The sequence below is a fragment of the Notamacropus eugenii genome, chromosome 1 (genome assembly GCF_028372415.1).
Source record: "Notamacropus eugenii isolate mMacEug1 chromosome 1, mMacEug1.pri_v2, whole genome shotgun sequence".
In the NCBI taxonomy this organism is placed as follows: Eukaryota; Metazoa; Chordata; class Mammalia; order Diprotodontia; family Macropodidae; genus Notamacropus; species Notamacropus eugenii.
In genome coordinates, this window is record NC_092872.1 from 419,002,889 (window position 1) to 419,030,861 (window position 27,973).

Here is a 27,973-nt window from a genome sequence, read left to right on the forward strand (position 1 = left end):
TTTAATCAATGCATCTTTATTTGAGGGGTAGGGACAATCCATTCCAGGCTGAGGTCTGGCTTGTGCAGAGGGGAGGGGCAGGGCAGGCCTCGGATCCCACTGGGTTTCAAGGGCCGAAGGTTCAGGGGAAAACAGTTTCCTGCTACTTTTCTAGTCATCTGAAGGCAATCTAAGCTATGAAAAGGAGAGAGAGTGGAAATCTGAAAAAAGTGGAAAGAACCCCAGGCTATTCATTAACCAGGCCCTGTCCCACCTTGCATACACACACGGAGCAGTATGACTGAGTTCTTTACCAGTCCCTCACACTGGGTAGGGGTTGTCTAGGACAGCTACCCCAGCAGCCACCCCACCATCTGCGTATTTGGTGGATTTGGTGCGGAGAAGGTGGCCCACATGCTTGTTCATCAGCAGCGTCTTCCCTTGCCTGCAGAGGGAGAGGAAGAAATACTTGTTGGCAGAAAACCAGCAGACACAGGAGGAGGCGTGGGGGAAAGGAGGAAAAGCCTGGCTCCAGAGGGAGTAGTGAGATTAGGAGTAAAGACACCTGGTCCTTTCTTATTTTTTGCCTCTGGTAAAGTCCTCAGCTTTCCATGGTCCCTGTAATCACCTAAGAATAGTAAAAAGACCAGCCACCTTTCTTCTACAACCCTTCTCAAGCCTGGCACGGCTCCTGCTTCCCCCACCCTGAGAACCTTGGGCACTCATCAAGAATTCTCCTCTCCCCCCACATCACTCAGAAGACTTCTTCCACTATTTCCTCCTTCACATGACACTCTGTCTCCCATGAAAAGGTGGCTCTTCTTCCAAGGCCTCCTCTCTGTGTACACAAATGATCCCATTCCACCCCATCTTCTCGAGTGGATTGTCCCCTCCAACATCCCTTCAGTCTCTCCTTGTCTGTTGGCTGCTCCGCTACTGCCTACAAACAAACATGTCCTTGTTTCCCAACCGCAGAAAACCTTCACTTGATTTGTTCATCTCCACCAGCCATCGTGCCACATCTCTTCTCCCTTTTGTGACTAAATTCCTTGAGAAGGCCATCTGCAAAGGATGTCTCCACTTCTCCTCTCACTCTCTGCATTCTGGCTTCTGACCACGATTCAACTCAAACTGCTCTCTCCAAAATAATTAATGATCTCTTAGCCTCTTTCCAAGCCCCGTACTTCTTGACCTCTCAGCAGCCTTTCACGCTGCTGATATTCTCTCCCCTATTTTCTAGGCTTGTGACAACACCTGGTCTCTTACTGACCTGAACGCTTGAACCGGATGTCCTGTTGACAGTTTAAACTCATTATGTCTAAAACCGAACTCATTCTCTTTTCCCCTGTCTCCTCCCCCTCTCTGAACTTCCCCATTATTGTCAGGCGCACCACCATCCTTCCATTCACCAGGCTCTCAAGCAATGTATCACTGTAGACTCCACTCTCACGCCACACCTCTCACATCCAATCTGTTGCCAAGTCCTATCAAAATGTTACCATTCTAACATCTCTGGAAGATGTTTCCTTCTTACACTGCCACCACCCTGGTGTAGTCCCTCATCACCTCATGCCTGGACTACTGCTGGTAGGTTTGCCTGCCTCAAGTCTCTCTCCACCTCCACTCTGCTGTTAGTCTTCCTAAAGCTCAAGTCCGACTATCTCTCTCCCCTCCCTTCCATTCAATAAACTCCAGTGGCTCTCTATCCATCTCCAGGATCAAATATCAAATCCAACTATCAAGTATCAAGTTCAGATTCCTTCCCAACCTGACCCCCTTCTACTTTTCTGGGCTCCTTACATTGGTCCACTCCTCACAGTCTCTGATCCAGTGACACTGGCCGCCTTGTTTGTCACACCAATTGCTCCACTTCCAAATTCCAGGCATTTTCAGTGTCTGTCCCCCATGCCTAGAATCCTCTCCCTCCTCATCCTCCACCCTTTGATCCTGAAAGTCCTAGCCAAAATCCTATCTTCTCTGAGAAGTTTTTTCTGTTCTATTTTCCCACTATAGTCTCCAATTATTCTGTATATAGTTTGTTTCTACATAATTGTTTTCATGATGTCTCCCTCCATTAGGCTATGAGCTCCTTGAGAGCTGGGACCCTTTACTTTTCTTTATAACCTCAATGCCTGGCACACAGTAGAAGCCTAATAAATGTTGACTGACTGACGGCCCAATTTCTGGAGGGGCAGACCAAGGAGTTCCCCAGAAGTAGCTCACTGTACTTTTTATCCCCCCTCATGCCACTCTTACCCACCTTCTGATTACCTGGGCCTGCCACAGGATCCTATCCTGACTGACCAAGCAGAACATATTAAATTGTGCATCCATGGGGTGTAACACTACACAAGAGACTAGGTTCCAACTCTGGTCTTCCTCTGTCCATGTGGAAGGAAGTTGTCATATGTAGGGTTAAGCCTTCACTTTGGCTCACCTAACATAAACACCAAAGATGCCCAGCTCTGAGATGCACTGGGTCGTCCGTGCAGGGATCCCAGCTTGCAACAGACAGTTCCCAAAAGGCTCAGGCTCAATCTTCTCCATGAGAATGTAGGAAGCTCTCTTCTCACTGTCCTTCAGCTGCTCCAGGGTTTGTGCTATCTCCTCCCCATACAGGTTGTTTCCTGAAACAGACCACCCCAAAACCAGTCACTCTGGGGACCCCAATGGCTTCATTACCCCATCCCCACACTGCTGGGTCCTTGGGCCCTATTAAGCATTCTCTAGCTGCTACAAGGGGCCAAGCTGACCCAATTTTGGGGAAGCTTAACTCCTACCTGAGAGCTTTGCTCACTGGGCTGGGCATCCTATCAGTTCAACCTAAGAAGGCTACCCTAATGGGGAGAGTGGGAATGATGACAGGAGCTACTTTCCTGGTTATGGAGACAGAGAGGTGGGATGAGAAAGATCCTTCAATAGTATCCTTCACACATGGTCATCCAAACTTGGCTTAAACACTCCTGATAAGCTCAGCCTCTCCCAGGGCAGTTCCTTCCAGTGCTGAACAGTTCTAATTATTTAAAAGTTCTTAGCATCTTGTAACTTCTACCATCCTCTCTCGAGGACAACCTCTCACCCGACAAACCTTTAGATACTTGAAGACAGTGATCACATTCCTCCTAAATCTTTTTCAAGTATAAAACCTACCAATCCTTTCAATTCTCTTTCATGTAACTCCACCTCTGACATAGCTCTGACAGTTCCCTCATTTGTAGTGTGGAGGATACCTGAGATCATGCCATAATAGTGAGGCTCCAATGAGATAAAGTATGTAAACATTTTGCAAATTTTAAAATGCTCTACTCCTCCTCTTCCTCTATGGTCTTCAGTACTTTCAACATTCTGATCACCTTTCTCTGGCCATGGATCTAGTCTGTCAATGTCCTTAAAATATGGTCCCTAGCATTGGAGTCAATGCTAATTAAGCTGCCAGGATGGAGGCCTAATACCCTTCAACATGATCCATCTATTCATGAAACTGAAGGTCACAACTGTTTTAGTGGTTGTTTGTATACGCTGGGCTTGTGGTTCTCTACTACCTAAGGAACAAGGGAGGACCTGCCTGGCATCTACAAAATCATCCCATGGATAGGGAGGGCAGACGGGGGCTTATTCCTTGGCACTAGGAGAGCACTCTGAAACTCTGAAAAGAGTAAATGTAGGAGAAGTACAAGTGAATAGAAATCCTAGGGAACTCATTTCCCCAACAGCCAGTCTAGGCTGAAGGTGTAAACAGGCTCAAGCATCACTTAAATTAATCCCCAAATGGCAGACACATAAGGGGTTCTATTAAGGCTAATTAGAATGTTTGGGTGATATCAAAACTTCAGATGACATAAGGGAGGAGAATGGTGACTGGCCTCTGGACTAGAGGGACAATTATGGTCCCTAGCAGCCTTTGGGAACACAGCTGTGTTTGGGAACACATGCGGCAAGGTTTGGCCTCTCCTTGTGTGAGCAGGAGGAAGGAAACAAGGATCTGGTGACAGGATGGAACCCCTAAGGCATGGCATGAGGGTGCTGCTGGAGAAAGGGGAGGGTGTCAGCACTAGTTAAGGCCTCAGGTCCCACTACCTGCTTCCCTTGCTGGGACATCCTAGAAAAAGAGGGACACTGGTCACCTACCTCCACCCTCCCTTTGTGGCTTCAGGACAAATCGGTCTGGGGCAGCGATGGCCTCCATGATAGCATGGTCACCTTCTTCACCCTGGCATGAGGCAATGGACCCATCATTGGCAGCTGTGGTATATGGATCTAAAGTGGGGGTGGGGGCCTAACCAACACTAAGCCAAATACCAAACAGGGCTTGGAGAAGAGCCCAGAGCACATACTGGCACTGGGCCACCTGAGGACGAAGTGGTCAGGAATGAAGGAAGGCCAGAGCTAGTTCCCCGGGCTAGCTCAGAGCTGCCTCTTGTTCTTCCTGAGACAAGGCAGAGAAATGAGCTTCAAGAGGACGGCTCTTCCTCTCCTGGCACTGGCATTAGCAGGGACCCATTGCTCTAAGGAACACCAACAGAAATAGCAACAGCTGCAGAAATCTACCATCTTCACTGAGCAGGGGTGACCATGACGTAGCCCTGCCCCCCTCACAGACCAAGACTGATCTCAGCCACAGCTCCTAGGCTCTTTCTCATATAGGTGGGCTGTCCTACCAAGAGGTTGGCCCTGATTTACAGCACAAAGTGGGTCTGATCCTGACTAGAGCCCCATCTCTAGTAAGGAATTTGTCACAAATCCTACCCCAAAGAGCCCAGCTTTCCCCACCAGATCTTCCTCCTTCTTGGGGCCAATTCCATCTTATGAGAGAGAAGAGGCTGGAGGGCTTCTGGGAGATAAGATTATTTACCACGTCCAAGGAGTAGAGGCCTGCAAATGTGGCCCGCAGGCGGGCCACAGCTTCTGGCTGGTCTGGTATCAAGGTCTCCAGCACCCCTGGGCGGCTCAGCTCCTGCTGGACCTTCTTGGTCCCAACCAACTGAGTGGCTATATCTGGGCACTTAACAGCACATGACCTCTCCAGGAGTAAGCGTGCTTCCCAATTCTGCAGCAAGAAGAGAAGAGAGTGTTCCAATCTTCCCACTGTGTCCCAGACTGCTGTGGTGGGGCTGCTGCTCTGGCTTCAAGACAACTGGGGAGCCTGCCCAGCCTCCAGAAGCAACACAGCACATGCATTTTACAACCAAGGGCTTGGAGATGCTTTGATAGAATCAAGAATATAAGAATTAGCAGGAACTTGTTAGTTAATTTAGTCTTTCCCCTATTCCCATCTTCCTCTCTGTCATGGGCTATCACAGCAACAACACCCTCTTCCTGTCAGTCCTCTCAAACATAACACAATTACACTGATATTTCAATAGGCACAGCCTATCTATGAGGCAGGCAATCACTGGCACACAGACCAGACACAGAGCCTTTGAAAAGGCTTCTCTACTGATTTTGTCACTCAGACTGTACCAGTGTACCAGCTCCCTAAGTGCTTGGCTTCCTTGGCATGGAACGTATGTAGTTCCCTGAGGAGTCGCCCTTTCTCAGTCAGTTCCCTGAGGAATTACCTTTCTTTACCAGACAAAAAATCTTTAAGCATGCTCTTCCCTCCAGGCCCAGGCCTGGCTTTCCCTGGCCTCCTGCCCAGCATGTTTGCCATTCTCTAGACAGTGTGATCCAGTCAGAAGTGAAGGTAAAGACATTTCATTGGTTTTCCCCTCCCTCTGTATATCCCTCCACAACCTATTTATCCAATGCATCCAGAAGGCCCCGGGTAACCCTTTACCAAGCTGCAGACCTGTCATAGTCGTCCTGACTTTCTCATTTCCTATCCTGACAGTCTCACAGAATGAGACTGAAAGACAGAAAGATCCTACCATCCAATTCCCTAGTTTTAGAGGAGGAAACCAAGGCCTAGAAAGGAGGAGTATTTGCCTAATGTCACAGAGCAAACTGGGAGGAAGGAAAATTAAAATGACAACCCAGGTCCTGAACCCGTTAGTATGGCAAGCCCTCAATTCTATGACTATGTCACATGTAGTATTATCTGCTATTAGCCTAGGCCTATCTAATATTCACTGTGATTCTTGGCCTATTCTGTGGTATGTCTATAAATATGAACCACAGTACGCCTGGGGAGAAACGAGTCCCATCATTGCCTCAAGTGGCCACAAAACAGGTAAAGGCCTCTGAGAAGACTGCATATGCCTCTGATTCTGAAGAGAGATGCCAGTACCAGCTGCTCCAGAGGGGCATAGAGGAGGTGCTGGGAACCCCTCAGGCTTTGTACTCAGAGACGCAGAGGGAAGAAAAATAGCACGGGAGGTAAGGGAAGCACATAATGGCCAAGCTGCTGTTGTGTGCTTGTCCTTCATTGCTATCAGACAAATGATGGAGTGACTTGCACTTGACTTTGTTCTGAGTGAGGAAGGGCTGTGCAGGTCACCAGCCTCACTTCTCCTCCAGAGCCATCTGGATACATTGCATCCTGGGCCATCTCTAGTCATCCTAATGGCCAAGTAGCTATTAGGACGTAGAAGAGTCTCAAGAGGAGGCCACCTGGGGACACAGCCCCAGTCAACATGAGGCTGACATTAAGTCTCTGGGATGCAGTAGTGCATCCCTGGGAACAAAATACCAACCTGGGGGCTGTACTGACTGGGCATGTAGCCATCACGGAAGTAAACCACAGCAATCTCCTGGCCATCCCTGGAACACAATGTGAAGAAATCTTATGTTAATGAGTAATGGTAGTTAAATGATTGAAATAAATATAACCTATGTCTGATGTATCAAAAAGAATCTGGCTCCTTAAGAAAGCTAGGTTGCAGTGTCATTTACATAGCAAAGCCTGGCTAGGAGTTAACTGGAACCAGTCTAGGTAAACTCATGATATTACATGCCTCCCACCACAAAAGGCACAGGTAAACTAGAGAAAGAAGGCTCATTTCAGGCTAGTGCAGAAGGTGAGCTAGTCTAAGAAGAGAAAAGAAGAAACTGGATAAACCAAGAACCATGGTGGGGGGAAAAACCCAAACCAACAGGTCAGGAAAATCCAAGGTGCTACACCCCTTTGAACTGAGCAGAAATACCATGTGAGCATAGCAGCCAGGTGTTGGGACTTGAATGCTAACAGTACCTAGGATTAGGCTGAGATGGATGAATTATCACAGTTCTGCTTAAAAGAGACAAAGTACAACCTTTTGCACATGGGAGGATTTTTTCCCTTTTCTTTTCTACTGTTTGGTTTCTCTGTTTAAGTTGATAAATGACATAAGTAATTCATGAGTTCATCTCAGTTCAACCAACTGCATTCCATAAACAAGTTGCTAAGATGGGCACTGGGGACAAAGGAGAAAAGCAAGACAAGCCCCATCAGTCACAAGCTTCTGGCCCAATAGGAGGAACGACATACACACGAATAAATATGGCCTAAGAGAGGGTGGGAAACACAAAGGAGAGAGCCAGACAACGGGCCAAGGAAACTCAGAGAGGGAGATCAGTTTTAGTTTTGTTACAATAAGTAGGTATTCTTGGTATAAAAACTCTGGTGCAGGATTGCCTTAGGGATTCATGGCTTCCCACTTTTAAAGGTCTCTGCCTAAACAAGCAGCTGAGTTAGCTCACTAACGAGAAGGGCATAATTCAAGGAGCAGCCAAGCAGCCACTTAAAAGACTTGCTCTAGTTACATCCTCCATTGGACTGGGTGTCAGCTCTCTTTCCTCTTGTGTGACTGAGAGACAGGGAGGACAGTGCTAAGAACGGACGTGCTCATTTATGGGCCAGTTGGTAGCATTACTCTCCAAGCCATCAGAAAACACTTTTTTTAACTGGATGACATTGTGGCTAGCACGCTCTTTCCTATAGAGGGTAGAGGGGTTGTGGCTTTTCCCGAGTCCTCTTTGCCTTTCCCCCTTAGGAAGCAGCCCACCTAAGAACTTACACAAACAACTTCCGTTCTTGGGTCAAAGATCCTGTTTTAGCAACATCTTCAAAGCTTCGCCGAATCACATGAATGTTCCTGAAAGAAGGCATCGGTCACTGAGAGAAGCCTTGGACTGCTGATGCAGGCGGCAAGGTCCAAAGGGGTCACACTTACCGGGCTAATAGGTCATGTTCTATGTAGCGTTGGTCAAACACATTTCTTTCCTCTTTCTGAGCAATGACAAGAACCAGAGCCCTACAAGAAGGACACTGAAGTTCAGCAGCCGTTCTCCTTTCGTTATGCCTCCTCAACACTTAATAGGCGAGTTAATCTTCCCAAACTGAGACATATCCTTTAACTCATCCAGGGCTCCACATATAAGTCTTCTCACCATACCAATATTTCTTGGGGTTAAGACCCATACAGTTATTCCACAGTAGATAGGAAAGGCCAAGCCCTTGTGTTACTTGCACATAACCTGGGGAAAAAGGAATGGAAGGGTGGGAGGTGGGGGTGGGTGGAACATCTACAGTTTGGGCTCCATAGGGATAGGTTCTTCCCAGGGTAACCAAGGTTAGGTCTTTCAGCTGCCTCAAGAGCTCTAGTGGCTCCAGTGTGACTATTTAATACTTGATTCATTTGCTTATATCAGGGATGGGGAACCTGCAGCCTCAAGGTCACATGTGGCCCTCTAGGTCCTCAAGTGAGGCCCTATGATTGAATTCAAACTTCTCAGAACAAATCCCCTTAATTTGGACTCAGTCAAAAAGCCGCATCCAAGGACCTAAAGGGGCTACACATGGCCTTGAGGCTAAAGGTTCCCCACCCCTGGCTTAGATCCTGACCCTTGGATGCTCAGTGCTTTGGCCTCAGTTCCCTTGTCTCCTCAAATTCCTGATACTTACTATTTGACTTCGGAAACTGGACCCATTACTTGCCTGAACCTATGAGATTCTTAGCTGATTTTCCTAGACTTCAAATCTAGGCCTTCCTGATTTAGTCACTATCTAAGACAGGGAGTGTTAGCCTAATGGTAGGCCCAGGGAAAGGCACCCAAGAAAGTGAAAACAAGAATACTGTCTACTCCATCCTGTGACAGTCCCCAAGACTGGCCACAGCATCTACCTGATACCCAGAATGAACTGTAGATATGCTTAACAATACATTCTCTGGCCACAATGAAGAGCCCTGGGCTTCCCTCTTTTTAGGAGGAGACAAAAGCTGGAGGCCTCATGGGTTATAAAATGCAAACATGTAATTTGGGTAAGGCCCCATGCCATCTCATTTGAACAAGGAAAAATGTTCTAGATGTGGAGGTCAATGGCAGGCAGGGGAAAACATATGAAAAAAAGAGAAGAATGGGAAATGAGGAGACAAGTAAGATAAAAGGGGCAAATGAAAGAGAGAAGACATCCTGTAGAGGGTAGTAGACTACCTACCTCCCCTTTACAAAGTACTGTGGTCTCAAAAGGTGAATGCTCTTTTATGGAACCAGACAAAGAATGCAAATAAGGACTGCCCCTAGCTGAGCTTATGCAAATGAATCTTCTCTTCTCACACTTTCTGCGACTCTCCTCCCCTCGTTAGATGGACAACCATCACAACCCCCAAACTCCCAGGCTCATCCTTCTCTTGTTCAGGACTCTAAAATTAGGATTTACAAATTCTTCTATATGACAGATTATTCTGAAAGACCACTTTACCAACAAGAGTCTGAATTTCCTCAAGTATTAGAGAGGGTCTCACGAACAATAATAATGGTAACTGTAGTATCAACCTCTGATCTTTAATCAATCTAGTCAAAGAATCATCAGTAGTCAACAAAATAAATACACAATGTTTGGCAATTTAAGTGGTATAGAACATAGGTAAGAACCAAATGAAAACAAAGAAAATAATTCAAAATAAGTATTCAAAACATGAGTCAAAAGCCCAGGCGCTAAAGCTCCTAGGGAAGCCCTTCAGCTCTCATTCAGGATCTTTCTACTCTTACTTTGTACATGATTCTAACGATCTTGGATTTCTGGCTTGCCACAGCAGATTAAAAGCAACAAACTAAAGGCATGGAATCTAGATGCAGTTACAGTCAAACAGGACTATTACAAAAAGGAAACAAGATGTTACAGAACCCAGAAGCCATAAGAAAATTTGGTGCAGGGACAACTAGACCTGAATAGTTACACCTACACCACAAAAGGTAAAAGGGAAGATTTTCTGCTTTGATTCTGACTCCGAATCACAACTATGTGAGGCCAGGGTGGCAGTGCAAGACAGACTGAGACAGGACTTGGGAGTTTGCTAGCAGGCTATCAGAGGGGAAATACTACTTAATTGTTAAATGGAGTATTCAAGTTCACAGAATCTTAATTAGAGGCCTTGAGAGCCATCTGATCCAATCCTATCTGACTAAATTCTTTCTACAACAAACTCCACAAATGCCCATAGCTCCCACCTCTGCTTAAAGACCTTCAAAGAGGGGGAACTCACTGTTTTTCTCTGGACAGCTCCCAGTGTTAAAGTCTTCCTTGAGCCAGAGCTTTAATCTACCTCTCTGCATGTTCCACCCACTGGTTCTGCCCTCTAGTGTTAAATAGAACAAGCCTAATCTGTCTTGTACAGGCCAACCCTTCAAATATCTGAAGACAGTTTGTCTTCTGTCCTCCAGACTAAACATTTTCATTTCCTTCCAATGATCTTCATGGCATAATCTCAAAGCTATCCACCATTTTGGTTACCTTCCTCTAGACATGCTTCTGTTCATCCATGTTCCTGCTAAAATGTGGTACTCAGGAATGAATGTGATATTCCATATCTGATCCACCCAGAGCAGAGGACAGTAAGTGATTGACTACCCCCCTAGTCCTAGAACTATTCCTTAGAGATGTAGAATAAATGAGATGCTGCTGTCTGTAGTTACCATCTTTAGAAAACCTCTAGAATGTAATGGAGTACTATTGTGCCATAAGAAATGATGAACAAGAAGACTTCAGAGAGGCCTGGAAGGACTTATATGACCTGATGCTGAGTGAAAGGAGCAGAACCAGGAGAACTTTATGCACAGCAACAACCACAGTGTGTGAGAGTTTTTTCTGGTAGACTTAGATTTTTGTAATAACACAAGAACTTCTGAAAAAAAAAAAAAAATCCCAATGGTGGACCTCAAGGCAAAAAGCCTTCCACACTCAGAGAGAGAAATATGGAAGTCACTCACATAATGTAGCAGATCATGTTTGTGTATGTGTATCTGTTTGTGTATCATGTTCTGATTTGTTATACGGATTCTCTCATTTATCTTAGTCTGACTACATAGCATGACGATAGTGAAAATATACTCAATAGGAAAGTATATGTAGAATCTATACAGAATTGTATGCAGTCATGGGGAGGGAGGGAGGTAGTGGGGGGTGGGTGGGGAGGGATAAAATCGCAATTGTATGGCAGTGATTGTTAAACATTAAAAAAAATAAAAAAATTAATAAAAAAAAAAAAAAAAAAAAAAGAAAACCTCTATAAAAACACTACTTCCTTCTCTTATCCTTACTTGGGTGAACCGTAGAGTTCCCATGCTTTGGCAATGCCCAGGGCCAGCCCCTTGCTGGGATTGTTGGAGAGGACACTGGCAGCTTCCTTAGTTTTGCCCAGGACATTAAGGATGTGCCTGTAGGAGGAAAGATAAGGGTTATGGTATGGGCCCAGGGCACATCTGAGGGTCTGCTTCTTACTAACAAGCCACTCTCCTAACAAGACTGCTACATCCTCACCATCTGCTGAGTAACTCAAAGCATTTTAGAAACAGTCTTCCAGGACCCAACAGGGCTCCCATCTTGTCGAGAGTCTTCCCCGTCCTATGGTCTCTTCCTGCTGAAGGCAGATCTACCTCACTGTTTACACCACATACCTCAACAGATTACACACTATCTTGTATGAAATGAGACTACAATTATTTTTTTTACAAAATCAATTATGTCAGAATTCATCCATCCACATGAATGTTACTGTGCAAAGAAGTCCCCTAGGAAGCATCAAACTGATTTCAGTGAGGCCACTGTTGCTTTCAGAGAGAGCCCAAAGCCATTCCTTTTGGAACAACCTTAACAATGGAAAATCTCTGTCCTACAAAGGTAGAAATAGCCAAAAAATATGATAAGTGGAGTCTACCAAATAAGGTGGATCGATCATTACTCTTTAGGGATAGAAACAAACTGAGGTTATACAGTAATCAAATAAGAGAATGTAAGTCAAGTATTTTGCAAACCAGAATGCTCTGTAAATGTCAGCTGCATTTACAATGTAAGCAATGAGGCTGATTGTCTCATTAGATGGATCTTAACCTGATACTGAAGGCAAGATTTCCAAGAGTGTTTTGAGTTGAAATAAATGCACAGCCTCCTCTGGGAGCTGCTTTGCTTACAAGGCAACACTCCTTCGGGCAAGGACTCTGGTGGGATCTAGAGGACAATCAGGCTCCTTGCTGTACCACTGCCCAACATCTCTTAAATCTGGTTTGTGTTTAGTTTTTCCCAGGCAGACCACAAGCTCGCTGAGGTCAGGGTGGTAGGTTCTCTCATATCTTCATGGTGCATTGAACAAGGTTGTGCAATATCAATACAGACTTGGGGAAATGAACTGGATCCTGAAAATTCACTTGCAGGTATAAAGAAAGGGTAAGGAGCTGGAAACAGGGAAGCCTAGGCCTGTCTTTGTGTTCTTTTCCCTCAGGTGTGACTGAAACTCTCTCATTACAGCCAGTGCTCTCTGCCTACAGCAGGTTAGGTCTTACAGCCCTTTGTGGATGGAGACACCTTAGGTCTGCCTTGTGGCCTGAGAAAGTTTGGCCTAGAAGTGGCTGCTTATCAAGGGCTCACCGATGCACAGCTGGGGTCTTGGAGGAGAGGCCCCCAAAGCTGGCAGAAATGGTGTTGATCTCGATTTGTTTCAGGACCGGGGGGCCAGCGGCACTGCGGTTAAACATGTAATCAGAGCGATTCAGTCCTAGAAACACCGTCTGCAGGAGGGAAAACAAAACGCCGAGGATGGCCGTCACCAGGGATCTGCATGGGCACTGTCAGTAAGCAGGGGACTCGGACCTGTTTCCATGAGGGGAAAAGGTTTCCTGGGGCTCCATCACTACAGGACAGCTCTTAGAGAATCTACCAAAGACCCCAAGGGAGCTCATTAACACTTTTTAAATCCAATGAGACAGCTTACCTGTTCCTCCCTGTCATTTCTACCAGACAAATTCAAATGAGCTCCAGTACCCAACTTAGAGGAAAAGAGGCCCCAGAAGCCACGCCTGGTAGTGCATGTGGTGGAGTTGGGGGCAAGGTGGATTAGATGGGGGAGTTACCTGGGCAATGCCCTCTTTCAGGACTTGTTTGTAGATGCTGAAGAGCCGAGCGATGAAGTCGTCTATTTTAATGGTGCTAGAAAAAGTAGCAGAAAGCAGTCACTCACCACAGAGTAAATACCAACTATGGCCTTTTTCCTACTTCCACCAATAATGCTTCCCTGATGCAGGGCTCTCCATATAAAGGATCTGAGTCTCAGGATGTATCTCTGAGGCAGTAAAAAGGAAAAGCTATCCCTGTCTTGCTATTATTTTGAAAAGGGCTCAGAAGAACTATATTGGATGATGATGATGATGATAGCTAGCATTTATATAGCACTTTAAGGTTTGCAAAGTGCTTTACAAATACTTTCTTCTTTAATTCTCATAAAAACTGTAAGACATACAGAATAATAAAATGAGGCATACAGGGAGGTTAAGTGACTTGCCCAGGATCACAAAACTAATAAATGTCTGAGGCCAGATTTGAACTCAAGTCTCTTCCTGATTCCAGGCTCAGCCTTCTAGCCACTTTACTGCCTACCTGTCCCTAGCAAAGACCTGTGGGCAAAACTAAGTTTCTTGTATCATCAGAGTCAAAATGACCTTTCCAAGCAATCTCCAGGCCTAACTCACATGTTCCTCCATGGTGACTCAGCTGAGATGGAGAAGAGACAGAAGAACAGAGCAGGGTATAGTCCAGTCCGCCCAGGCTGGAGACCCTGCAGGTCACTCTCTTATGAAAAATCCCAACCCAGAGTTCAGGGAAATAAAAATGTTCCCAGTGCTGCTCTGCCCTTGCTCTCATGATGAGGACATCATTCTGCTCATATGAACACCTAGCGCCTGCCTAGACTTCATCTTCTTGGAACTTGGACCACACAGGAGAGTTAAGATGGTAGAAAGGGTGAGTTATGAAAGCAGGAACATGTGGAGGAAAGGAAAACCATTACTACAAGAATGGCCCAGATAAACAATGATAGAAATACATTTCTATCTATTTAAAGTTCATGAATTATACAAGGTCAGAATGAAGACAGGTTCCTTCCTCCTGCCTCTTGGGAGAAAAAGACACTTGTAGGAGAAAAAAGGTCAGCTGCTCTTGGAGTTGTGACAGATTACAGATGAATCTTGGGGGTGGAAAGGCACGGGCCTGGGTTGTACTCAAGTAGGGTAGGCTACATAAAGCATTAGCAGAGAGCACAAATAAGCAAACCAGACAGTTCCTTAACTGGAATGAAGCTTGGCAAATCTAGTGATCTGAAAATGTGATTATGTCACTCATACCCAACTGCACGTCTCCCTTCCCCCAGCTCCATGTCTCCCACCTGGAAGCCCTGGTACCTGGAGAGAGTCTGTTCCAAGAAGGTTGAGTCCTGGCTCACTGTGTCCACGAGAAGGTTGAAGTCCACTTGTACTTCATAGGCTTGCTCCAGAAGCTCTCTGGGTACTGCGGAGGGGAACAAGGTGAAGGGGGCATAACTTACAATCTAAATAGGAAAAGATGACAGAAGACAAAATAACTTATTAGCCTTTCTACACACAGTGGATATGAAGCAGGTTGCAAAAGTATGTCATGTACAAGCAGGACCCCCACACCAAGCTAAGACCTCTCAAAGTTCTAGTTATAGTTTTCTAATCAAATTCTGTGGGTCTTGTTCTATAAGGTATTCCAGCTACAGTTAGTGCAAATTTGAAAACAATTCATATATACTAAAAACCACTGTAACCCACCCATGCACCATGGTACACATCTCTGGACTTCCATTTTTGAACTGTCAGGCCTTGGTCCATTAAGGGGCTGGCCCTTTAAGATCCTGAAATAGCATCGATGACCACATCCTTCTAAGCCTCAACACCTACAGTGGTCTCCAAATTGAGAATTGTAGCTTGATCCCAAGGTAAAGTGAACGAATAGAGGGTAGGAAGAGAGGTCACATCCTACCCTCCCTCTCCTCATAACCAACTGTGGTCTTTTCTCCAACACAATCATATAATCTCTGTTCAATACTCTTTCCCTCTACAGTATCTGGCCTGCACTGGCTATAAGAGGCATAGCCTCCTCACAATGGGAAAAATATACCCTAACAAGACGTAGGCACCAGTAGCAGCTGTGTAGGCAAATTTCTAGCACCTCCCCACCTCTTGAACCTCATTACCACAGTGACAGATCCTCACGATAGAAGCCAGTGAGTAAGCCCTTTTCCTGGCCCCCAACACACAAATATCCGTGATTCTCATTTTTCAGGGGCAAAGAGTGATGAGCAGACACAAACTCTCATCCCACCCACCCCTTATTCCAACTTCCTTATCACTCTTGGGCACACCAGACAGCTCTCTAGTTGACCACCCAGGTTTCCAAGCATGGCTTGTTTCACACCTCCTTGTCCCTCTGCTCTCATCCCACTTCTAATCTTTGCTGGCCGCTACCAGTCTTTTTTGTTCAGGTTCCTGACTGGGCCCCCTGCTTTCCAGACTTCACTTCACTGGCTCAGTCTGTTCCCCTGGCTTCTCAACTTCAGACTTGTACCTCTTTTGACTTGGCCCTTTATACACCACCTCCCTTCCTCTCCCCTTCCCCCAACTTTCACTGAGTATCCCCTAGAAAAAGGAGCCCTGATGACTAAGAACATGTTCAAGGCTTAGCAGCACCTGAACAGGACCCAAATAGTCAGGGACCATAAGAACAGGTCACTCCAACCTCCCATATCTATCAACAACCTAAGCTAAGTCAACAGCAAATATTTGGTCGCTAGCTTGCATATGATCAAATTTATATAGACCATACCTGTCTGGGCATAAGAATCAGAGGGCCGAGGTACTCTCACACAAAACCGAATACCAGGAGCCATCATGCCCCTACCCCTACTCCCTGGCACCCTGCCAGGAGTTAGCAGAATTTCCTTCATCAGAGTTCACCAGCAAACAGCAAAACATAGACAAGCCATGCTTACTGCCCTGCACGCTGGCTTGAAGTTGCTCAGTGAGGACATTTCCACTTCATCAAGAGCCTCTCAGACTTCTGGTGGCCTTGAGTTTGTCAGCCACTACATCAGCACGAGCAAAGGATCCCAGTCAGGAAAATGGAAGACTTGGGATGGCTCCTATCCATCCCCTGACACTTGTGGGCCACGTTACCTCTCAGCTTCATAAATCATCTTCTCCCATCTCACACACCTATAATGCAATTTTCTTCCTAGAAGACAGTTTCACCAGAAGGGCCCATTTTTTCCTCTTGCTCTGGTCCTCCCAGAGCTACCCAGTCATTCTTCAAGAATGACTTGCTTCCTTTTCAGATAAAGAAATTAAAGCTATCTATACTCATATGAAAAAATGCTCTAAATCATTATTTTTCCCCAAAACTTATTAATTTATTTTCAATTTTCAATATTCACTTCCATAGTTTTAAATTTGCTCCCATTCCCTCTCCAAGACAGCATGCAATCTGATATGGGCTCTACATATACATTCTTATTAAATACATTTTCACATTAGTCATGTTGTGTAGAAGAATTATAAGAAATGGGAGAAAGCATGAGAAAAACAAAACAAAACAAAACATATATATATGTGTATATATATATATATATATATATATATACACACATATATATATATATATAAAAAACATAACAAAATATAACAAAAGAGAAAATAGTCTGCTTCATTCTATGTTCTTTCTTTGGATGTGGATGGCGTTTTGCATCATGAGCCCTTTGGAAATGTTTTAGATCCTTGGATTGAAGGGCCTAGGTTCTATTAAAATCAGTCCTTGCACACTGTGGTTGTTACTGTGTATAATGTTCTCCTGGTTCTGTTCATTTCACTCAGTATCAGTTTATTTAAGTCTTTCCAGGTTTTTCTGAAGTCTGCCTGTTCATCATTTCTTATAGCACAACAATATTCCATTACATTCATATATCACAACTTGTTCAGACATTCCCCAATTGATGGGTATCCTATAAATTTCCAATTCTTGGCCACCACAAAAAGAGCTGCTATAAATATTTTTGTACATGTGGATCCTTTTCCTATTTTTATAATCTCTTTGGTATACAGCCTTAGAAGTGGTATTGCTGGATCAAAGGGTGTGCACATTTTTATAGCCCTTAGGGCATAGTTCCAAACTGCTCTCTAGAATGGTTGGATCAGTTCACAGCTCCACCAACAAAGAATTAGTGTACCAACTCTCCCACATCTTCTCCAACAGTTATCATTTTCCTGTTTTGTCATGTTAGCCAATATGATAGGTGTGATGTGGTAACTCAGAGTTGTTTTGATTTGCATCTCTCTAATCAACAGTGATATAGATCATTTTTTCACATGACTATAGACAGCTTTAATTTCTTCCTCTGAAAACTACCTGTTGATATCCTTTGACCATTTATCAATTGAGAAATGACTCACATTCTTATAAATCTCTTCTCTCGTTTTAGAAATGAGGCCTTTATCACTGACATTAGTTGTAAAAATTTTTCCCCAGTTTTCTGCTTCTCTCCTAATCTTGGTTGCATTGGCTTTGTGCAAAAACTTTTCAATTCAATGTAATCAAAATTATCCATTTTGCACTTCATAATGTACTCTATCTCTTGTTTGGTGATAGATTTCTCCATTCTCCATAAATCGGACAAATACACTATCCCTTGCTCCCCTAATTTGTTTATAGTATCAGCTTTTATACCTGGATCATGTACCCATTTAGACTTTGTTCTTGTGTATGGTGTCAGGCATTGGTCTATGCCCAGTTTCCACCACACTGTTATCCAGTTTTCCTAGGAATTTTTGTCAAACAGTGAGTTCTTATCCCAGAAGCTGGGGTCCTTGGGTTTATCAACAGTAGGCTGCTATAATCACTGACTACTGTGTCTTGTGTACCTAAGCTATTCCACTGAACTACTCTTCTATTTCTCAGCTAGTACCACGTGGTTTTGATGATTGCTGCTTTATAATATAATTTGAGATCTGGCATGGAGAGGCCACCTTCCCTAGAATTTCTTTTCATTAATTCCCTTGATATTCTTTTGTTCTTTCAAATGAATTTTGATTTTATTTTTTTCTAGCTCTAGAAAATAATTTTCTGGTAGTTTAGTGTGACACTGAATATGTAAATTAATTTAGGTAGAATTGTCTTTTTTACTGTATTAGCTTGGCCTACCCACAAGCAGCTGATATTTTTCCAATTACTTAGATCTGACTTTATTTGTGTGAAAAGTGTTTTGTAATTGTGTTCATATACTCCCTGAGTTTGTTTAGGCAGGTAGACTCCCAAATATTTCATACTGTCTACAGTAACTTTAAATGGGATTTCTCTTTCTATCTCTAGCTGCTGGGCTCTGTTAGTAATATATAGAAATGCAGATACTTCATGTGGGTTTATTTTTATATCCAGTAACTTTGCCAAAGTTATTTATTATTTCAAATAGTTTTTTACTTGATTTTCTAGGATTCTTTAAGTATATCATCATATCATCTGCAAAGAGTGATAACTTAGTTTCTTCTCTGCCTATTCTAATTCCTTCAATGTCTTTTTCTTCTCTTATTGCTAAAGCTAACATTTCTAGTACCATATTGATTAACACTGATCATAATGGACATCTTTATTTCACCCTTGATCTTACTGGAAATGCATCTAGCATATAATGCTTGCTGACGGTTTTAGGTAGATGCTACTTATCATTTTAGGGAAGGCTCCATTTATGCCTGTGCTTTCCAATGTTTTCAATAGGAATGAGTGTTATATTTTGTCAAAAACTTTTTCTGCATCTATTGAGATTATCAATTGGTTTCTGTTAGTTTTATTACTGATATGATCAATTGCGCTGATAGTTTTCCTAATATTGAACCAGCCCTGCATTCCTTGTATAAATCCTACCTGACCAAAGTGTATTATTCTCTTTATAAGTTGCTTTAAATCACTATTAATTATAGAATTGCAAATCAAAACAACTCTGAAGTACCACATCACACCTATCGGATTGACTAACATGACAAAACAGGAAAATAATAAATGTTGGAGGGGATGTGGGAAAACTGGAACACTAATGCATTGTTGTGGAGTTGTGAACTGATCCAACCATTCTGGAGAACAATTTGGAACTATGCCAAAGGGGCAATAAAACTATGCATACCCTTTGACTCAGCAATACTACTACTAGGTCTGTATTACAAAAGATATCATAAAAATGGGAAAAGGATTCACATATACAAAAATGTTTGGAGCAACACTTTTTGTGAGGAAAAGAATTGGAAATTATGGGGAATGCCCATCAACTGGAGAATGGCTGAACAAGCTGTGGCATATGAATGTAATGGAATACTATTGTGCTATAAGAAATGACAAGCAGGCAGATTTCAGAAAAACCTGGAAAGATTTATATGAACTGGTGTGGTGCAGAGTGAAGTGAGTAGAAACTGAAAAACATCGTACACAGTAACAGCAACATTGTTCAAGGACTAACTTTGATAGACTTAGCTTTTTCTCAGCAATGCAAGGATCTAAAACAACTCCAAAAGACTCATGATGGAAAATGCTATCAATATCCAGAAAAAGAACTAGGGAGTCTGAATGCAGATCGAAGCATACTATTTGCTCTTATTTTTTTGTTTCTTCTTTCTCGTGGTTTCTCTCATTGGTTTTAATTCTTTACAACATGACTAACATGAAAATGTTTAATACAAATGTATATAAATAGCCTATATCAAATTGCATGGTGTCCTGGGGAGGGAAGAAAATTTAGAACTCAGAATCTTATAAAAGTGAAAGAATGAAAAATAAATTTTTAAAAAGATTTTAAAAAAATAAGATAAAAAAAAATGACCTGCCTCCACATCTTCCCAGGCTCCTCAGCTTAGACCACCACTCCAGATCATCTCTCACCTCTGAAACTCCCTATTCTCTGTCCTACACATACAAGAAGAACTGGCTTCCACTTACTTCCCTCAAGCTGGTAGAAAGACTGACCATACCAATCAATCTTTCAAGCAGTATCAGATGCTACAGAACAACTAGGTCACCTTGTTGCCTGGACTTTGTTATAACCATAGCTAGTCATCTGCACAGAGAATTCCCTTCTCCATGATAAACAATGGTTTTGACCTCTTGTACTTCCTACATAAAACCCCTTCCCCACATGGAAGTATTTGCCATGGACATTTCCTGAAGGAACTAGAGATGACCCAAGTCAATCTAAAAGCTCCCTCCAATGGGCCTATAAATATAATTCTGTTTCTCCAGGGAATCTCTCCAGGTAAGATACCAGCTATGCCTCTTTACTTATAACCTCTGAAATACCTGCACTTCCCCCCCCAAAAAAGTCAGAGTACCTCCAGGAGGGACCCCTTCCTATACCATAAGTGGTAAATTGAATGACCTCTTGCCTCCAATAACCTACCTCCTTCATGTCCAATCCAACCCTGTTTGTTACCAGTATCTGCTTTGGCAGGTCTGGCTTGACTCAACTCTCCATCCTATAGCTCCCAAGATGCCCCTCTACTATTAAATGAATAAGAATAAGACCTGGGCCATTAGGGTCTCCTGCTGCTGCCATGATTTAATTCAATAAACATTTATGAAGCACCTACTGTTTAAAAGGTAATGTGTTACCTGCCTACCACAGTGGTAACTGGTATTTGTGCTTCTAGGCTCTCAAAGGCTTTCCATGGCTACTACCCAACCAAATGCTGATTCCCAACTTCCTGAGAAGTATCCTACCCTAAGGGGAGGAAGAATAAGGATTTATATACTGCCTACTATGTGCCAGGTGCTTTTTTATAAATATTATCTCATTCAATCCTAAACAACCCTATGAGGCAGGTACAGTATTATTCCCTTTTTAGAACTGAAGAAACTTGAGGCAGAGATTAAGTGACTTGCCCAGGATCACATAGCCAGTAAGTTTCTGAGGCTAAATTTGAACTTGGGTCTTTCTGATTCCAGGCCCACTGCTCTCTTATTTACTGGACCACTAGCTAACCTAAAAGGGAAGATGGTATTCTACACAGATCCTCATGGTCAGTAGGTAATTCACCTCTGCCATTTGTTGCTCAAACTTCCTGTTTTGTTTTTTTTTTCTGATTCTCTAGATTGTGGGGCCACTCATATCCACTTGGTTTTGTTGACCTTATGCTCCATCTGCTTCCCAAGTCTTTCAGTTCCTAGCTTCTATCATAATTATGCTGCTGTCTATCATTCTGCCTCAGGCCCTGCCCTGCCTTTCACCCCATTTTAGGTAGATATCTCCCATATGAGTGCTTGTGGTTCACCGATAGCTCTCTCCTATTCTTGGTGTCCATGGGAATAAGCTCTTCTCAGCCAGGTCACTGCTGCTCCCTGCTGGCCCTGGCAAGCACTGTGGAGCCAAAGAGCCTTAGACAGCCGATTAATCTTGTGTGCTAATTCCCAATTTCAGGCCATGGTACTGAGCCTCTCCCCAAGGCCCTCTTGTGCTCCAGGAGGAGGGGCAGGGAGGATCCTTGACCTCACTGTTAGAGCCTCAGAAGAGAAACATAAACCTAGGACAGCAAGTTGGAACTCAGAATGGGTAAGAGAATCAATCTAGAAAAGCCCATATTTAATCCATTATCAGATAATATTAATATCATGTCTATGCAAAAATACAGTCCTAGCTCCAAACAAAAGTATATTCACAACTTGAGGCTACCTGTATTAGGAAACTGCTAAGGACTGATAAGGATTTTGGTGTTAGAATATTTGAACATACATTAGCTGCTATTTGAGAGTAAGGAATTTGGCATTAGTCTTCAAACAATATTAAGCCGAAGCATTTTAAGATGAAATGCTTTTAAGTATTACTGGTTTACAGAGTAGCTTAGGAATTTAGCTCTGGAATAAGCACTGATTTATAAGAATTCCACAGTCCTTTCCTATCTTTAAAATTCTACCTGGAACTCACTGTTGCCAAATGTGTCCTGTCAGATGCTTACAACATCCAACAGTCTCATGACCCCCCACACAGGGGTGCTATTGCTGACAATACTATCTCTCTGAACAAATGCATATGCTGGCACACACATCCCCTATCCCTGTCAGTTAACTCTCCAGGACCTCAGCGATGTTATCAATAGATCAGTGTCTGCTGACTGACTGGAAGAAGGAAATCTCAGGAAGAAATGTCCTATCATGTCGTGTAGCTCAGAGAAGCTCCAGCGACTACCCCATCAGCAAAGCAGCCAACGCTCTCGCTCCAGGCCACCACCCATCTCCTCCAGACCAGACCTGGTGCAGCTTACATCAGAGGAGCTGGGGTCCTTCTTGGTTCTCATCAGCACTCCTTCCATCAAGGCCTTGTCCACGGCCTGCCTGGCCAGCTCTTCCAGTTGCTGTTCATTCTGCAGAATGCCTTCCCAGCTGGCCGCCATCACCCCTGCTAGGACAGGCAAGACACAAAGTTACAGAGGATACTAAGCTACAATAAACAACCCTACGGAAGGGCTTTTGTATTGGCTCATCTTCCATGGAGACAGTGGGATGTGCTTAAACAGCACTGGATTGGGAGTGGGTGAGTCCCTGATTTCACTCCTCATGTGACACGAGGCAAACCGTTTTCCCTCTGTCTCTGCCTCAATGGGCAAGTAAGTTGAGCCAGATGAGCTGCACGGCCCACTTCCGCTCCAAAGCCATGATCTTCAGAGTTGTTTTACCTTTTTAAACCTGGGCAGGTGGTAGAATACTGACTGACTTCGGGAAACTGAGAGACCGAGATTGCAGGCCTGTTGTTTTACTGGCTCATTCACTCAACAGATACCTCTAATCTACTGTCAGACCTTGTCATTTTTACTTCTGTGATATCTCTCAAGTACATGTGGCAGCTAGATGGTACGGTGCATAGAGTGCTAGCCTTGTAGTAGGGAGGACCCCACTTCAAATTTGGACTCAGACCTCTGGGTGAGTCATTTAATCCTGTTTACCTCAGTTTCCTCATCTGTAAAACGAGATGAAGAATGAAATGGCAAGCCACTCCAGTATCTTTGCCAAGAAAACCCCAAATGAGATTATGGAAAGTCAGACTTATCACCACACACACAGACACACAGATACACACACAGACACACACACCCCACACCCTTTCCACTTAGCTAAAACCTTAGTTCAGAAATTCATTACCTCTTACCTGGATTATTACAATCGTCTCCTATTGGGTCTCCCTGCCCTGTCTTTCCCTATTTTAATCTATTTTCCACTTAGCTGCCAAAATGATTTTCCTAAAGCTCTAATCTGACCATGCTACTGCATACATACAACTCCCCCCTTCCCCACTCCAGTGGCTCCCTATTACCTCTAGGATCAAATATGAAATTCTCTTGGGGCATTTCAAGTCCTTACAAGTTGGCCCCTTCCTGACTTTCCAGTCTTCTGATACTTGACAATCTTCTATCCACTCTGTGATCCCACTGCACCGTCCTACTTGTTGTACCTAACACAAGACATCCCTTCTCTGAGGATCTGCCCTGGATGTGCTCCATGCCCAGTATGCCCTCCCTCCTCACCTCTGCCTCCTAGTTTGCCTGTTTCAAGACTCAGCTCAAAGAGGCCCTTCCCTGTCATTTTGTCCCCCAACTCTCCAATCCCTCCCATTTGGGATTATCTTCCACTTACACTATATTTATCACACAATTATTTGCATGTTGTCGCCCCTGGTAGATTATGAGCATCTTGAGAACAGAAAAGTATATTTTTGCCTCTCTATCTCCAGTACTTAGTACAATGCCTGATATATATATAGCATTTTAAAATGCTTGTTGACTGACTGACTGTGTGACCTTGGGCATACTACCTAATCTCTGAAGTTATTATTTATAATAATGTTTACATTTACCTATACATCATAGTTATAATGTTATCATGTGTTATTTTATTTGGATTGGGCAAAATTATCTCTCAGATCCTAACCAATTTCTATGATTCTTAGTATTTATGAGTAAACCACTTAAAGCACCTATATACGATAGAAAAATGGGGCAGAATCTTAGCACCCTACCTTTTCAAAATATTGTTGACCCTGGAATTTTGTTGGTCAATTAGTTGAGTCCAACTCTTAGTGACCCCTTGCAGGGTTTTCCTGTGAAAAATACTGGAGTGGTTTGCCATTTCTTTCTCCAGCTCATCTTACAGATGAGGAAACTGAGGTAAACAGGGCTGAGTGACTTTTTCAGGGTCATACAGTAAGTGTCTGAGACCATATTTGAACTCAGATCCTCCTAACTCCAGGGCTGATGGAGTTAGGAGGATCCACTACCCACTGAGTCACCTAGTTGCCCACAATCTCTGATACAGAACATAGGATTTACAGTTGAAAAGTACAATCTGGTCCAAATCTCTCATTTTACTGATGAGGAACTTGAGACCCAGATGAATTTTGTGATTTTCCCAAGGCCATGCATGTATTAAAATAGCAAAGCCAGGATTCAAAACCAGGTCCTCAGACTTAAAGTCCAGTATTTCTTCTGCAATATTATCGTGACTTTTCATACCTTAACATACATTACCTAGTTTGATCGAGAGGTATCATTATCCCCATATTACAGATGAGGAAACTTGAGATGAGAGGTGAAGTAACTCGCCCAACATGACAGAGCATGATAGAATCGAGATGAGAACCCAGGTCTTTTGACTCAGTTGTTCAGTTGCTCTACACTCCTGTCTGCCTACTTCCACCCACCTCAACTCTATCCATCTATCCAACTGGAGGTCATGAGAGAAGGGAGGGGTCTTGCTGTTAGAAAAACAGGTTTTAACTACCCTAACTGGGACACTGCTCTCTCAGCCACTGCATTGTTAACTCATTAGAGTAACCAGGAGGCAGGCTTTCCTCGATCCTGCCCTGAGGCAGATGGATGGGCACCATGCCCAGGCCCGCTTCATAGCAAAGTCAGACATGTTCTGGGCCATACCTCTCTGGTAACAGTTCTGTATTAGCTAACAGTTCTTAGACCAGAATTATGCAGATAGAACCTGTTAGTATATTTGTGCCTCCTTGGGTTTTCAAGTGGATAGGAGCTGGAGCCTCAAAATGTACCAAATATACCTCTATTCAGGGAATTATTCTGATTTAGTAGTTTTAGAAAACACATAGTTTAATTGGAATTAAACAATGTAGTCTTGTTCAGGAACTATCCAGATGATCCAGGTAGATGGTTTTAGAAAATGACAATCTTTAAAGACACAGATATATAGGGAATGGATCTATTATTTTATTAGCATAGTGAACACCAAAGGGAAGAAATTTGGTGGAGGTGGAGGAGGAAGTAGGAGACATAGAGACAGACAATAGAGGGAGAAAAGATACAGAAAGAAGAGAAAGAGAGGAGGAAGAGAAAAAAGAAAAAAAGAAGAGAGAATGAAAAGAGAAAAAGCGGAGAAAGAGGAAAGAAAAGGAAGAGAAAGGAGAGGAGAGAAAAAAGGGAAGAGAGATCATTAATGGGATGGGAGTTTTTAAGTACTTTGGTAAGAAAAATTACAGTGGTAATTCAGGTTTAGCAAATGAGTACGTATGTTTCTGACTCCCTTAGGGTTTAGGCTCCCAATTAATAATGAACCATAAGGTCCACAAAGCATTGCCTATCTAACCCACCCCACCCCTTCAAAAAATCTGTAAGGTAATTATTATAAGTTATCACATGAATTATACAGAGGTGAAATAATCTGAAGATAGTCACAAAAGCTACTGTCACTGTTCATTCGACAAACTTTTATTCAAAAATGCCAAGTGCCTTTGTGAGAAGCAGCTCAGTACAGGCTCCTTCCTGGAAGCCAGGTAGATGTGGGTTCAATTTCTGTCCTTCCCAGCCTGCCTCTAACCTACCTTTCCAGTCTTATACACTCCTCAGTCCAGCCAAACTGAATTTCTAATGGCTTCCTTAAAAGTGATGCCAACACTGAGCCTTGCCTGGAATGCAATTCCTCACTTCCATACTCCAGAATCCCTAGTTTTCTTCAAAGATCTACTCAAATGTCTTCTCCTACGTGAGGTCTTGATGGGAATCACCTTGGATTTATTCAGTCATATAAAGACGTGTTATTTCTATTAAATGTAATAAGCTCCTTGGAAGAAGGGACTTTTTGGTCTTTATGGGGGAGAGGGGAGACTGAAAGACTCTGGAGTAGTAGAGAACTGGCTTCAAATACTGCCTTTCAGGGCCTCAGACAGATCTCATATTTTAAGTTACAGAGGAGCTGCAGTATGGCCATCAGAGATGGAGCTTCCACTCTGGGAATTCCCTGTAGGGGTGAAATCATAGTTCTAGACCCTCTACTCTCCCCACCCACTGAAAAAGAAAAAGTGCCAGGTACTCTGGATACCAAAGACAAAAATGGAACATTAACAATTTCAGGAGGAGAGAAGGGCAGCTACCAACTGAGCAGCAAGCCTATGGTCCAAACGATGATCTGCAGTTAGACGAAGAGATCTGAACTCAGGCTTCCTGAGTCTAGGGCATCCCATTTCTAACACACCTGGCCGGCCCTCGCTCTGCCAAACGTTTTAACATACTTATTGGGATTCCATACCTCATCGCCCTCCCTCTAACACCCTGTGACCTCCTCAAGGAGAAGAACCACGTGGGACTCATCCCCAGAAAAGAGCACCGGGTTTGTTCAAGTCACACAGGATGCTGAGCTGAAGGGAGCCTCAGGCCGGGCTACCTAGTCCAACCCGCCACTGTTCTACACATTAGAAAACTAGGTCCGCAGGAGGAAAGCGATGAGTTGTCCGTGGTCACACAGAAAAGACGGGATTCGAACTCAGATCCTGATTCTGAACCCCGAGCTCTTCCCTGGCAGTCTGAGAGCACCGAGATCCCCAAGGAGAGAAGAAGCTGCTGGAGGCCCCCGGAGATGGGGGGGAGAAGAGAGGGAGAGAGGAAAGAGATAGAAGTTGGGGAACGGTGGATGGAGGAAGCAGTGTGGGAGAGGGGAGGGGGAGGGGAGGGAAAGAGGGAGAGAAAAAGGAGAGAAGGGGATAGGAAGGAGAGAGAAAGGGGGGAGGCAGGATGGAAGAAGGGGGTGCAAAGAAGGGCGAGGGAAAAGGAGGGGGAGATGGGGGACGGGGGAAGGGAAAAAAAGGGATGGGGGAAAGGAGGGGGAGGAGGGGAAAGGGGGAGAGAAGGGAGGGGGAAAGGGTGAAGGGGAGGAAGAAAAAGGAGGGGGCGGCCCGGGGGAAGGGGCGTGGATCTCCTCGGGTTCTCGGGGACCTTTGGTCGGAGGCTCCAGCCCCGCCATCCCTCCTCCCTTCACCCACGCGAGCTCCGATCTGGGACCCGAGCCCGCTCCGCCAAAGCCGGCGCAGCCACCCCGGGTTCAGCCGAGCGGACTACGGCCCCTCCCCGCCCTCTGGAAGAAGTCTCCCGGAGCATGTCCCTCGCAGGCCACCGTCCCGGGCGTCCCCTCACTTACCCGAGCGCTCGTACAGCCCGGGCCGCAGCAACTCTGCTTCAAGCGCCGCTCCAGGGTGGGAGGCTCCCTAGCCCCGGAAAGGAGGGCAGGGACGGAGGAGGGGGGCGGGGCCCGAAGGGGGCGGGGCCGGGAAGATCCCGTCTGCCCATTGGGTGCGGCCGCGGAGACCGAAGAAGAGGTTAAAGGTTAGTTGCAGAGGGGGTGCTGATCTGTGGCCGGGAAGAGACGAGCCTTGGCTGTGGAGAGGAAGGGCAGGCGGGCCAGCATCCGCGGGAGAGCTGGGACCTTGGGGCGCGCACACGCGCACGCCTTCCCCAGGCTGGGCCCCACGTGCTGCTCCGG

General features: G+C 44.5%; 1 protein-coding gene across 2 annotated transcripts; it reads right to left on the reverse strand.

Moving 5' to 3' along the window:
• GSS (glutathione synthetase) lies at nucleotides 1-27,956 on the reverse strand. Of its 2 annotated transcripts, none has more exons than XM_072631333.1 (13): nucleotides 27,632-27,956; nucleotides 22,471-22,607; nucleotides 14,566-14,711; nucleotides 13,243-13,318; nucleotides 12,761-12,900; nucleotides 11,437-11,553; nucleotides 8,070-8,150; nucleotides 7,914-7,991; nucleotides 6,612-6,678; nucleotides 4,832-5,026; nucleotides 4,108-4,189; nucleotides 2,417-2,606; nucleotides 1-424 (listed from the first exon to the last, which is right to left on the reverse strand). In XM_072631333.1, exons 2-13 carry the CDS (start codon nucleotides 22,597-22,599, stop codon nucleotides 301-303), a joined length of 1,425 nt encoding a protein of 474 aa, XP_072487434.1. In that variant the 5' UTR covers nucleotides 22,600-22,607; nucleotides 27,632-27,956; the 3' UTR covers nucleotides 1-300. The 2 variants fall into 2 exon arrangements, with proteins under 2 accessions (XP_072487434.1, XP_072487433.1); XM_072631332.1 differs by having other exon boundaries at nucleotides 22,471-22,604; nucleotides 27,632-27,893.
• Between the last annotated feature and the right edge of the window lie 17 nt (nucleotides 27,957-27,973).